General features: G+C 31.1%; 1 protein-coding gene across 1 annotated transcript; it reads right to left on the bottom strand.

Moving 5' to 3' along the window:
• Positions 1-4,796: 4,796 nt before the first annotated feature.
• On the bottom strand, positions 4,797-5,720 carry LOC141547781 (olfactory receptor 10AG1-like). Its single transcript, XM_074276348.1, has one exon. It carries the CDS (start codon positions 5,718-5,720, stop codon positions 4,797-4,799), a length of 924 nt encoding a protein of 307 aa, XP_074132449.1.
• Positions 5,721-13,294: the final 7,574 nt, after the last annotated feature.

Below are 13,294 nucleotides of genomic sequence, written 5' to 3'. Positions count from 1 at the left end.
ATCATAACCAAAAAAGCTGCCAAAACCATTAATCACCTCTCCTCTTAAAAAAAATCTTTCTGTTCCAATCACTTACAAGTCATTAAGTAGTTTACTTTCTCTGTTCTATAGGGACAGCTTCTTTGCCAGGTCACTTTTTCACTTTTGAATAAGAATCACTTTTGATTCTAAGTACAATGTTCTAAACATTAACTAATAAGGCAGTTTTAAAATTAAAAATGACAAGAACTTAAGAGTCATTGGACCTTGAGTGAGTTTTAATTTTTCTTGTAGTTAGATATACAACTATTAAAAGCAATTATGATTATTAGGCTAAGCTTTCTCAACTGAAAAATGGGGCTATCAAAAGTCTCATATCAGCTTACTCTGCTGTTGTATAAAAACATCATTTAAAGAGTTGTCATATCTATTAATCATTATTAATGATCATAGTGCTAAAGAATAGTTCCAATTTAATTAACTTAAATATTTTAATGAACTATTCCTTTGTTTTCTATAAGTTTTTCTTCAAATAAAATGTATAATTAATGAATTAAAGGAAAAAAATAATTTACTATGTACAAAACACTGTTCAAAATGTTTGAACTACAAATAGAAAAGTGAAATAGTTCCTACTCTTAAGCAGCTCAAATTGTAGTGCAAGGTCATAATATATGTAGAAGATTTCAACTTGCAGTTAGATATACAGGCCTGATTTTACTATAGTTATACAGCCAAAATAAATGACAATGAATTTTTGTATGGTATTACACATTTTTATTTGATATTAAATTTTACTAGTCATTAATCTACTCAAGCTTATTCATTTATTTATATACTCATTCATTTGTTTGTTTGTTTAGTCATTTATATGTTGTCACATATACAAGACTTTACAATTTGAAAAACATTTTTCAAATATTATCTCATTTTGTCCTCACAACAAACCTGGAAGGTAGGCACCATTATTATTCCCATTTTACAGATGTGGAAACAAGCCTATAGAAATTAAGTAATTTTTCCATTGCCACATAGTTTTAAGGTCCAATTTGAATCTGAGTCTTCTTGACTCCATGTTTATCATTGTATACCGTGAATCAATTCTCCTGTCTTTTGAAAATACCAGGAACTTTTGGAGTAAGGCATTATCTTTTTCCTATTTTTTTCTGTGGCTATAACTGCTGAAGAGTCATTTGTTAGTTTATATTTCCACAGGAAGCATTTTCTTGGGGGTGTTGTAGGGTCTGTGCTAAAAGAGCAGGTAATGGTCATGAGTTGTTGATTTAGGTAACAGGGCTTCCTCATTCAGTTGTCCTTCATTCATAGTTAACCAACAATTGCTATTAGTGATAAAGTTGATATTAGAACACTTCTCCATATGGATTGCTCCCAATTCTTCAATGGTAGCTTAAAAGCAAAATTTGAGGCAGGGCTTATGGTCTACATGCTCTTCTTTTATCAAGTTTCTCTAACTCTCATCCTAGGCCAGAGGGAAAAAAATGATGAAGATTGGATCTTCCTATTCTCTGCTTCCACCTTCTCTGTTTCTCCCTCCATATACTTTTTTTTTAAACTATTATTCTAATTCCAAATCTTGAGAGGGTAATAAGAGATATTTGAGATACAGTATTATTGTTTAACAGAGTGACACGAACTTTTAGTTACAAATTGAGGATGGTAGTTTCAATCCAAACCTTATTATCTTCCTATGTTTATTCATATGGATTCAGTTCATTTCTTTGGTCTCATTTTACTATTCTATTAAATCATGAGTGAAATAAATTGGAATTGGAAAAAAAAATTACACATATACTGTCTTCCTGTTCAAAATGTCTCTAAAGTCATTAGCATCTAATATAGAACAGACCCTCATGGTCTTTGATTCTTTCTGAAATGAAGTGATTGAGATTTCTTAGACTCATGATTTTTTATAGCCTGAGATACCATGAACAATATTGACACAGAAAACAACAGCAGGACAGAAGTATTGAGTGACTCCAATAATTGCTATATTGGTATGTCCCCAGGAATAAGGCCTTGACTCTTTGCATACTTACCCCAGATAAGACAAGGAATCTTGTAACCAAGATTAATAAATGTGTATTGAATGGAATGGAAAGGAAGAGCTGCATTAGAACTATATGTTGGTAACTTTTTACCTTAGAATCAATTACTTGCTGTATGTGAAAATATTTAGAAGAGGTAAGATATCAAGTCCCTTTCCATTTTTTCCTATCACCACCAAAATCACTTTAAACTTTTCTCATTTCAAGTATTTTTGTCTTCTTTAGAATTTCACCTAATGTTTATGAATCAGCATTATAGCACAATACTTGACAAACCTGAAAGAATGAAAGGGTAGGAATTTTCAAATGGAATAATAATTTGATACAGTTAGCTGGGAGCAGGAAAAAAGAAATTCTACAAAGGACAACTGGGAATCAAAATTAGAAACCTGAGTGTGTCCTACTAAAAGGAAAAACTCAACGAGGGGCAGGAAGAAAAGAGAAAGGAGGAGAGGATACAGGTTTTAGTAAGTCTAGTTAACAAATGATCTGCCCTGTGTGTAGCTATACTATGTCTGTTTCAGTATAATACAATCACCTTTAACTTAGAACTAACTTTAGGTACATTAATAGATACTCCTCCTCTTCTCCCAAATATATTATAGCCATTGTCATTCACAAATGATATTTGTTTGTTCAAAATCAAATCTGGCCCCTCCCCTTAAGTCAGGTGACAGAAGGAATTTACATTTTCTCTAATGCCCATGTCAAGATGCTCAAAACTCCCATTTCATGTGTTTGATCATATTAAGGAGGAAATCCATTAAAATAAGAAATTAATCTTAGACTACTTAAAATCAAACTGATTAAAGATAAGAATATCTGAAGTCAAAAAAACAAACAAAAAAAAAAACCTCTACTATTGGTTGTTTTTGTAACCCCAAGAATATTAATACAATTTACTGGGACTCAGTGAGGAATAGTTAAGATGATCTGCAAAGCCCTTTCTAGATCTTACTCTTATGACTGTACTTAATCAGTCTGACTTTTTTCCTTCATTTCTATTGCCTTTTAAATATATCATTCACATCTGACCTCTGATGGCATGCTCTTGAGCCAAATATAATTATATTATATTTTAAAAAGAAATATAAAGTTATAAATTTGGGTTAAAAAATCTATTTTCCAGGAAAATTGTTGGGGTTTTTTGGAGGGTCACTAGATAAAAGTTGTGATTGAACAACCAAATAAATATGAATCAATAATCTCATACAGAAGTTAAGAAAATCTATAGCAAACTAAATTCTGAGTCTCAGAATTCAGCCCTAAGAAACAATTGAAAATTATACTACCCCCAATCATATAAATCTAGACTATCATTATCAGTTTTGTACTCTTCTTTTAGGAAGTTCACAAACAGATTTCATAATATCTTAAGAAATATAGAGAGGTGGTAAAAGAGTGTTAGAAAATCTTAAATAAATCCTGGTTAGATAATTATGCATGCTTGACCTATATAAAGAGGCAAATTGTATAAGGAGTGTTGGATATCATATGTTTTCATATATTTAAAAAGCTGTCATGTGAATCAGAAGTTCTTCTATTTCTCCCCACAATTGAGACATTGATATGTGTTAAGGAAAGGAATTAGACTTAACCTTGGGCAAGGAAAATTTTCTAACAAGAAGAATAATCTAGAAGTGGAAAGGAATGGCAGTAGGAAATGTAGTTGTTCAAATATGAGTCTTCTTATTAGACTTGTACAAATTAATGCTGGAAGCCCACTTGTAAGAAGTGCTCTGTCATACACACATACAACACAGGGTGAGTTTCAAACATAATTTCTACAAAGTATGATTTTTTTTGATTATGTATTTTATAGTTGAGGAAATATTACTTCACCAACTAATGCACTGGATAATGATCCATGATTTCCCATTTCTCTTTGTTTAATGCAGAATGATCCTTCATTTTTATATAAACTCTGGCTTCAAGTTTTGATAATCTACCACACTCAACGTAACAAAATGTATTCCTTAAGAAAATAAGCTAGGGAAGAAATTTAAGTATTTTAAAACACATGAAAATATATATTTTTGAACAAAAAATTGACTCTGGTTTCTTCTAAATAAGAAAATTTAACCAAATGAAGAAAACTATATATTGGCCAAATAGATTCAGGATAAGATATAAGAGAATATTCAATTTATCCTAAATTCAACAAAGAGAAAGACACACACACACACACACACACACACACACACACACACACACACACACACACTAAGTAGTTTAATACCTAGATCTTTACTCAAGGAATAGATTGATGATGTGAAAGCTAGTGTCATGAAAATTAGGCATATAGGAAAGTGGCCAATTAACAATAGACATATTTGAAGGTAAAATAAAATTGCCCATATAGTCTATGTCTAGAAATAAAAATGGAATTGTCATTCATTTGAAAGAAACTTTTGATTTGAATATATCTATGTCCTCAGGATTTTTTTAATTGAATTGTAAACACTATATGAGTTCAATGGAGATTATCAAGTTATCTCTTCAAAAAGGATGAGAATTGCTTAACAGTATGATTTTTAAAATGTATTTGTCTTTTGAAGACATAAAGATACAAATATTTTTTTCTTTAATAAGAAGGGGAGGAATATTCCAGTGCTATTATATTACTTGAAAGCAATGATACAGTTTTTGAAAGTATACAGGGAAGAGGATCAGTTATATTTTGATAATAATTGTGAGAGAAATGGAGAAGAATAAAGACTCTAAGGTTGATTATTTGTTTAATGATCTTAATTACTTAATTAGTAATTTTTTCAGAGCACAAATAACATCTTTGTTCCTCAGGCTGTATATCATGGGGTTAAACATTGGGGTTACAATGGTATAGAAAACTGAGAGGATTCTATCTATTCCTGCTGAATGACTAGACTTAGGTCTCACATACATAATGAGAGCAGAACCAAAGAATAAGCCAACGACCATGAGGTGGGAAGAACAAGTGGAAAAAGCTTTATATCTCCCTGTGGCTGATGACAGCTTTAGAATGGCCTTGATGATTTTGGTGTAGGACACCAGAATAAGGACAAAGGGAGCCATGCCAAAAAGTACACCATCAATATAGACAGATAGCTCATTCATAGAAGTGTCCCCACAGGCCAACTTCAACAGAGGATGGATATCACAAAATATATGATTGAGTTTGTTAGAACCACAAAAAGGCAAGGAGAAAATCTGGTATGCCAGTACAATCACAACTGGGATTGCACTAATCCATGCACCAGCTACAAGCCTGGCACACACCTTATGATTCATGATTAGAGGATAATACAGAGGTTTACAGATAGCTACATAACGATCACAGGCCATTACAGCTAGTAGAAAACACTCAGCTAAACCTAGAGTAAGGAAGATACAAAGCTGAGCAGCACAAGCTGCAAAAGAAATATGTCTGTTTTGGGTCCAAAGGTTCATCAAGATTGTGGGAAGAGTGACTGATGTGTAGCAAATCTCCAAGAAAGAAAAGTTTCCGAGGAAAAAATACATGGGTGTTTGAAGAGCTGGATCGACTTGGGTTATAACAATGATGAGGGTATTTCCCATCAGGATAATCATATAGATTACAGAGAAAATCCCAAATAGAAAGCCTTGGAGCTTGGGAAGGTCAGAAAAGCCCAGGAGAATGAATTCCATCACAATAGTGAGATTTCTTCCTTCCATTTATTCCTGGCATTTCAATTTGGGAAATGATACGTTCAGGGGTAGGACAATAATTTGATTTGTCTTGTCTTCAATTTGCTTGTCTGTTAAAAAAATGAAGAAGTAGATTAAATGATTTTACATTATCCTGTAACCTGATATTTTATGAATGAACGACATTTCCATTGTTCTTATATTTGGGAAATATAAGAAATATAAGAAAATATAAGAAAATAAGAAATACAAATATAAGAAAAATATAAGAAATATAAGTTTTCCTAATGGTGACATTCTGTGTACAAAGTAGACTTAATAATTCTGCATTATTTTCTATGTACTTATTTCTTTTTATGAACTAGTATTCTGTAATCTACTTTACCTTCTATATTTGACATACTTTGATGTATGTAAATCTCTTCTGGCTCTGAATCTAGAATCCTGGATACTTTAATAGTTATTTCAAAAGATAGAATGCTACAGTTCATAGAATGCCAAAACTGAAATAAAGAAGATCTTAGAGGATTTTTTTTTTCTTGAGATATGTACTACTTACTACATTATGTACCTCAGAACAAATTTCTTTCTGTCTCAGTCTCCGCACATGAAATGGGATTATGGCAACCATCCAAAACCAGGGCTTTTATCAGGCTCAAATGGATAAAATATGAAAAACTTTTTTATAAACTCAAAAGTTCTTTGTAAATGAGAAATACACAATAGATCTGTTGCAAATACTGCATATTGTCAGACTATTTCCACTTCAAAGTTCTGAAATTCCATTTGTGTAAGGCATTTACATTCAAGCATAAATAAATTTATAAGTATGAATTCTATAACATACCAAATTTAAAAAAAATAGAAACATATCATGCTACTATTTTATATATTCAAAAAATATAATCACTTGACAGTAGAGAATTTTATATTTTATTCAGAGAATTTGACAAAAGAGGAGAGGCACAATGCTTTGTCCTAATCATGATTTGTACAAGACACCTGTATTTTAGCTATCAAACATGTGCTCATGCTCTGATTAGGAGCATTGAAAGAGAGAAAATCGAAATTCTAGGCCTACCATAGCTAGAAGTGCACTTATTAAATAGCAAGAACATTGAAGTACATGATGACACCTTGAAAACTATGACAAACTTTTTCATATATTCTCTGCTTAAAACATTTCTTCAAATCCTAAATTGTCTTCTTTTCCATCTTTGCATATTCCCATCCATCCTAATATAGGGCAATCTCTCCTTTCCCTAAATTCCCAGAGTATACACAATCCATGCATTTATCATTTTTTTAAGATTCTAATATTCTTACTTGTCTTTTCTTATTGAATACTATGCCTTTAACTAAGCTTTAAGTCTCTTGAGGGTAATCTTAATTCTGTGTGATTTGTACAATGACTTGTACATGGTATGCATCAGTAACATCATTGTAGTAGTCTTTGGGATGTTATTTTATGGACAGTGAAGCAACTTTTGATCCTACATGTTTGCTCCACATTTTCTACCATGATTGATTTTGATGTTCTTGATTTAGGGATCCATTGTTTTGTTCAAAAGAATCATTTTTTTTTTTTCTAAATAGTTTGGAAGCCATAATTTATTCAGTTATTTTAGCCATTTTGCTAGGAATTCTTTATTTTATGAAATAAAGTTACATGAAGGTTAGCCTCTCAAATAATGGGACAGAAAAGAAAAATGAGTATAAGCAATAGATGTTATCTCATATAAGGCACCACTGAAAAGAATAGCAAAAAGTAGATACCCTGTGGGACAGACAGTAGAGAGAATGCTACATCATAGATGACTATGGTTTATATTAGTTATTATTTATGCTAAAATCTAGACAAAAATAGCTACAAACAAGCAATCTAAATCCTGTCACACTTATTAGTGAATTTTAGAAGTTTCCATCCCTTATGGTAGTATATAGGGTATAGAATCCATTTTGATTCTCTTTGCCCAAAAATATTTAAAATTGTTCTTTTTTAATACTTGAACATATCCCAATTTTTTATTATATCCCATTAAACATTCATCACTAACTGTGGCTACACATCTCATTTTGAAAATAATTTTCCTACGCTGGAAGAAATCTAATAAAAAAACAAAATCCCTTTCTCTGTCTTTCCACTGTAAGGGTGTCCAGAGTTTAGCAACATGAAAGTCAAGCAAGAAAAGTATTATTTTGCGAATCTCAGCTACAAGGACATATTTAAATAAATTATTTTGTATTTTTATTAATAATTTGGAATTGGCCCAAATTCTCTGAATTACGGCTAAGACTTCTCCTTTTTCACTTTCTGAATATAGCTGCCTATTCACCTCAGAGGGAGAATGTGTTGACCCAAACAGTAATAGCTACCAAGAATATAGTTTATGTTTTGTCTTCCCTGCAAGAAACTGTAAGCCTGAATAAAACATATACCTAATGACCCCAATATATGTGTAGTTCTTCACAAGTAATTCATTTAATCATCAAATGACTTGTTTTCCTCATTATAATAAAAGCATGATAAAATAATCATCTTTATATCTTAAACCATTATTTATATTTTAAATTCATTTAAAATTATTCAAGATTATTAAAATTGCCTTTTTTAAACAATAGAAATATTGTCAACATTCCATGGGAATGTACACATGTTCTTCACATGATCTTATTTTAATTTAAAATGTATCCAGTATTAAAAATAATGTGTTAGCAGAATATTTTTGTCCTTTTTCAGGAATTTCCTTTAGACTTCTATGTTAACGTTCCTTTTCCCTTTATTATTTCTTAATTTCCAAATAGGATCTTAGTATTTGTAACTTTTTAGAAACTTCAATAACATCTTATAATTAGCTATTATTCCTCTAATCAGAAAGACAAATTAAACCAATAAGCTTACCTTTATCAGATGGAAAAAATAATATTCATCTTTTTTTAAATTTCATTGCAAGTATAGCAATCATAGACACATATATAAAATGTTAATGTTTGCAAAACATATATATACATATATATACACATTCACACAAATCTACATATATCTAAAATATGTATATAAAAATGTGTATATATTTTTTTAATTTGATTCTCATGAAATTTTTGTGTTGTCATCCTTATAGTATAATATTACCTTCATTTTACAAATGAGAAATATGAACTCAAATTAAGTGTCTTACCCAAGGTTAAACCAGCCCTATGTGTTACATTTGGAATTCAAACAAATTAAATTGCAAACCCATTCAAATATTCCATATCAATACTTTTCCTCTTATATTATGCTAATTCTACTTTAAGTATGAACACATCTTGACAACACCAAGAAAGCTGTGACAAGAATAAATTTCCTTTCACCATATTTATATATTGGAGTTCAAAGCATTCAAAGCCTTTAAGTAGAAAAGCTTCTTGTGCTTCTTTGCTCTTTGGGGATTGCTACACTCTTGGGCAACTTTTTCAACTTTTAATGATGGGACCACAGTATAATTCTAAGTTACACTCTGAACATTAATGAGGACGTATAGAAGAACGGAATGATATTTTTTATCTCTTTTAGAATTATAAATCTATGGTTGAGTTTTTTTTTTAATGATCTTTATTTATAGTATCTAATTTTTATATCACCATAGTCTCACAGATAATCTTTCCCTCCCCATGCCAGAGAGACAACTCATATGACAAGTAGAATGTTTTGAGAGAGAGAAAAAGTGAGCAAAACTAATTGGTATATGTGAAAAGTCTAAAAGTCTAAAAAACATATATAACATGTAATACCTGTGAGCATCCTACCATCATGAAAGCAAAGGTTGGGGAATCTTCTCTTTTCTTATTTCTCTTCTTTTGAATCCATTTGACCTTTATAATTTTGTTACATTTTCTTTTAAATTTTTTTTGCTGTATAATTAATTGTTTTTGTTAATCTAGATTATTAGTTTTTTTCCCTGTTTACTTCTACTTATTTCATTCTGCATCAGTTCATGTAAATTTTCTATGTATCTCTGTATTCATCACATTACAGCATTGCTTAAAGCACAATAATATTCCTTTATGTTAATGAAAGTAATATGTTTAGTCATCTCTTTTGTTTCCACAAACAAAAATGCTACAAAACAATATTTTAAATATAGAAGGACTTTCTTTTCCTATTGATTTCTTCCTTGGATTATATGAATATTAGTACAATCTCTGATTCAAAAGATATGATCATTTTAGAGATTTTATTTTAATAATTCCAAATTGTTGAATCAGTTCACAACTCTTCTAAAAATAGACTAGCATGGCTGTATTTCCACAAACTACTTCCATATTGTTGCATGGGGAAGGGGCATTATACCCTTATTTTTAGGTGAAATGAGGTGAAACTTCAGGGTTGTTTTGATTTATGTGTCTGTTATTAGTAATTTGGCACATTTTCCATATGATTGTGAATACTTTGCAATTTGAGGATAATGAAATGATTGCTTGCCTACCTCCCAGGGTGTTGTGAAGAAAACAATTTGTAAAAGGGTAGTGCTGTTGTCTTGGCAAAGATATTAGAATAGTTTGTGATTTCCTTTTCCAGCTTATTTAACAGATGACAAAAGAGGCAAACAAAGTAAAATGGCTTGCCTGGGTTCACACAGCTCACAAGTGTCTGAGGCTGGGTTTGAACTGAAGTTTTCCTGACTTAGTAGACAGCATTATATGCACTGTAACTGGCCACCCAATATTTAGCACTGTAGCTGGCACATAATAGACACTTAAAACATATAAGCAGCAGCAGCAACAACATTATCATCTACTGATCTAGATAGATAAATAGATATCTATCTACTATCTACTTATCTGTTCCACATCAAACTGTTATTTGCAAAATGTTCCTGTTAAAATAAAACAGTTGAAAAGATTTCGATTCAGGAATGTGATATCATAAAAATTATGATTTGAAAATTCTGAAGACACATGGAGAATAAATATAAATAGATGCAAAGTACATTAATCAGAACTCAAGAAAAACTACATATATATATATATATATATATATATATATATATATATATATATATATATATATATATATATATATATATATATACATACATTTATATTGCCCATAACAATATAACTGGAAAGATGAAGAAAATCTTACTTTTAGATAGGTGATTATAATGGCTCATGCTGAATCTGAAGAAGAGATGAATGCACTGAACTTTTTGTTTTTTCTCTCTACAGTAAAGAACTGGAAAACAGTTTGAAGTGTTGCATATATTGTGAAATTATGTAACCATTCTCTATTTTTGTTTGTTGTCAGTTATTATTTTCAAGTGAAGGCTTATTTAGGTAGAATTATTTGTGTCTATAAATAAGTAGCATAAAAGTGCATTACTAAAATTTAAAAATAATACAATATATTATATTTCTTATTCTGGACTTAGAATAATACAAAAAGTATTCCATATATTATACTCTATTCATTGTTTTATTTTTCCATCTATATATATATATATATATATATATATATATATATATATATATATATATATATATATATATATATTTTTTTTTTTTTTTTTTTTTTAGACTGGGGTTAAGTTACTTGCCCAGGGTCACACAGCTAGGAAGTGTTAAGTGTGTGAGACCAGATTTGAACTCGGGTCCTCCTGAATTCAAAGCTGGTGCTCTATCCACTGCGCCACCTAGCTGCCCCAAAAAGAAGAGATTTTAATTAGATTACTATTGGAATTGTGGAAAGAACAAACAGGAACTTGTAAATTCAATGATTTACTTATGATCTTTTTCATTTGAGTGAGAATGTTCTCAAAGCTCCAGGAACATTTTTGTTCCTTAAAGTATATATTATAGGGATAAACATTGGGATCACAATAATGTAGAACAGAGAAAAAAATTTGTCTAATACTTTTGAGTGGTTGAACTTGGGTCTGAATTACATAGACTCAAAGACTAAGATAACAATGATAATGTGAGAAGAACAAGGGGAGAAAACTAGACTCTTTTAGGGAAGCCAACATCTGGTTTCTTACAGAATCCCATGGAGAGCAGTTCCAGCTGCAGCAAGAACTCACCACAGACACTTTTTTTTTTTTTTTTTTTTTTTTTTTTTTGTGGTTTCAAATCTCACCTATTGCCAGCAGGGAATGTGGTTTGAAAACCGTGTAGGGTAAGTTTTCTGTCTTGTCTGATTGCTAGCAAATCTGGGTTCTCAGAAAAAAAAATTGGACTGATGAGCCATACAATTCTGGGAAGTGCCAACGGGATGACATATGGCACCAAGAGGTGCTCTTCCAGCACTAATCTGGCTGTTTTTGTTTGTTTGTTTGTTTATAAGTTTTCTTAATTACCAAGAATATATAATTTAGAAAGCAACATAGTATTTTGAATATCTTTCTTCCACGTAGGAAATACAAACATGTGACTTCTTTAGGTAAGTAACCAGACCTGCTTTAATACCCTTTAAAAAAAATCAAATACAAATTTTAATTTATAGGAACAATACTTCAATATTAATGTATATATATATTTCTAAAATCTCTTTCCCCAATGCATCATTTGAAAGTAATTCTATCATATACCTTTTAAATTTAGACACAAAAATTTAGGTCACATTTTTAGGAGAAAACTCATTTTACCTCTCACAAACTCCACTCGATTTTGGGGAATCTAAGACAGTTAAGATGGAGACACCGGCTCCTTTCAGAAAGACAAATGGCAATGGTTCCTATCTCCTCCCCAATTTTGTACTCTCCCCTAAACCCATGTGAACTGCTTACATTGGAAAGGGGAAAATTTTTTTTTAAGTGCAAAGTGGATTTCCCAAGATTTCCCCAGGTCAAGCCATGTGATGATAGACCACCATGTCACTGATTCCAAAGTCCCCTGACAAGAATTCTGGAACTCTGGGAGTTTGGGAAATATAAGGACTCATCTAGAGAGAAATTTGAAAGTTTATGAAATATTCAGGTTAGTGTGAATCAAGATGCCTGAAAGGCAAAAAAAGACTTAAAACAGGGTCACAAAGCAGGTGTTTTTGGATCTTAAAATGGCCAGATTTACTCCTTTGCAATTCAGCTGATTAAGAGAAACACAGAAATTCCTCCTCAAAGTTCCTTTTTCAGAGAGTATGCAATCCAAACATCTCCTTATTCCCACATGCATGCACTCCTTTAAAGTTCTCCATAATCCTATGGCAATTAACTTCCCTTTTTCCTTTCATTTTCCTTTTTGTATATTGTTTTCCCATAAATGTGCATGGAGAGTGAAGACACCTTTTTTTTTTCTTTTTATATTCTATCCTCAATGCTTAACCATTCTAGATACATAGTAAATACTTAACAATCTTGTGTTGACTGTCACTATAAAACTAAAACTGGTTTTAATATTATTCTAAACAAATGCCAGTCTCCTTGTTTTTTTCACTACTTCATGCCTATTTGTGATCAGGGAAAGGAAAAGAGGAACCCAGTTTGTCGGTGCAAAGATCCCATGAAGTGTAGTGTCCCATGTAAATGAATTTATAGGCCCGAAAACCTATATTGATAAAAAGAGGTTTATTGTAGAAATTTGGAAGTAAAGTTCAGTTAGAAAGATGCCAGGGCTGAAGGTGG

Source organism: Sminthopsis crassicaudata, chromosome 6 (assembly GCF_048593235.1).
Source record: "Sminthopsis crassicaudata isolate SCR6 chromosome 6, ASM4859323v1, whole genome shotgun sequence".
Taxonomy (NCBI): domain Eukaryota; kingdom Metazoa; phylum Chordata; class Mammalia; order Dasyuromorphia; family Dasyuridae; genus Sminthopsis; species Sminthopsis crassicaudata.
The sequence above is the reverse complement of the archived record's forward strand: the minus strand, read 5'-3'. Positions and strand labels throughout refer to the sequence as shown.

Bases quoted from the DNA above. Each gene is read 5' to 3' on its own strand.
- LOC141547781 (XM_074276348.1), bottom strand. From the start codon at position 5,720: ATGGAAGGAAGAAATCTCACTATTGTGATGGAATTCATTCTCCTGGGC.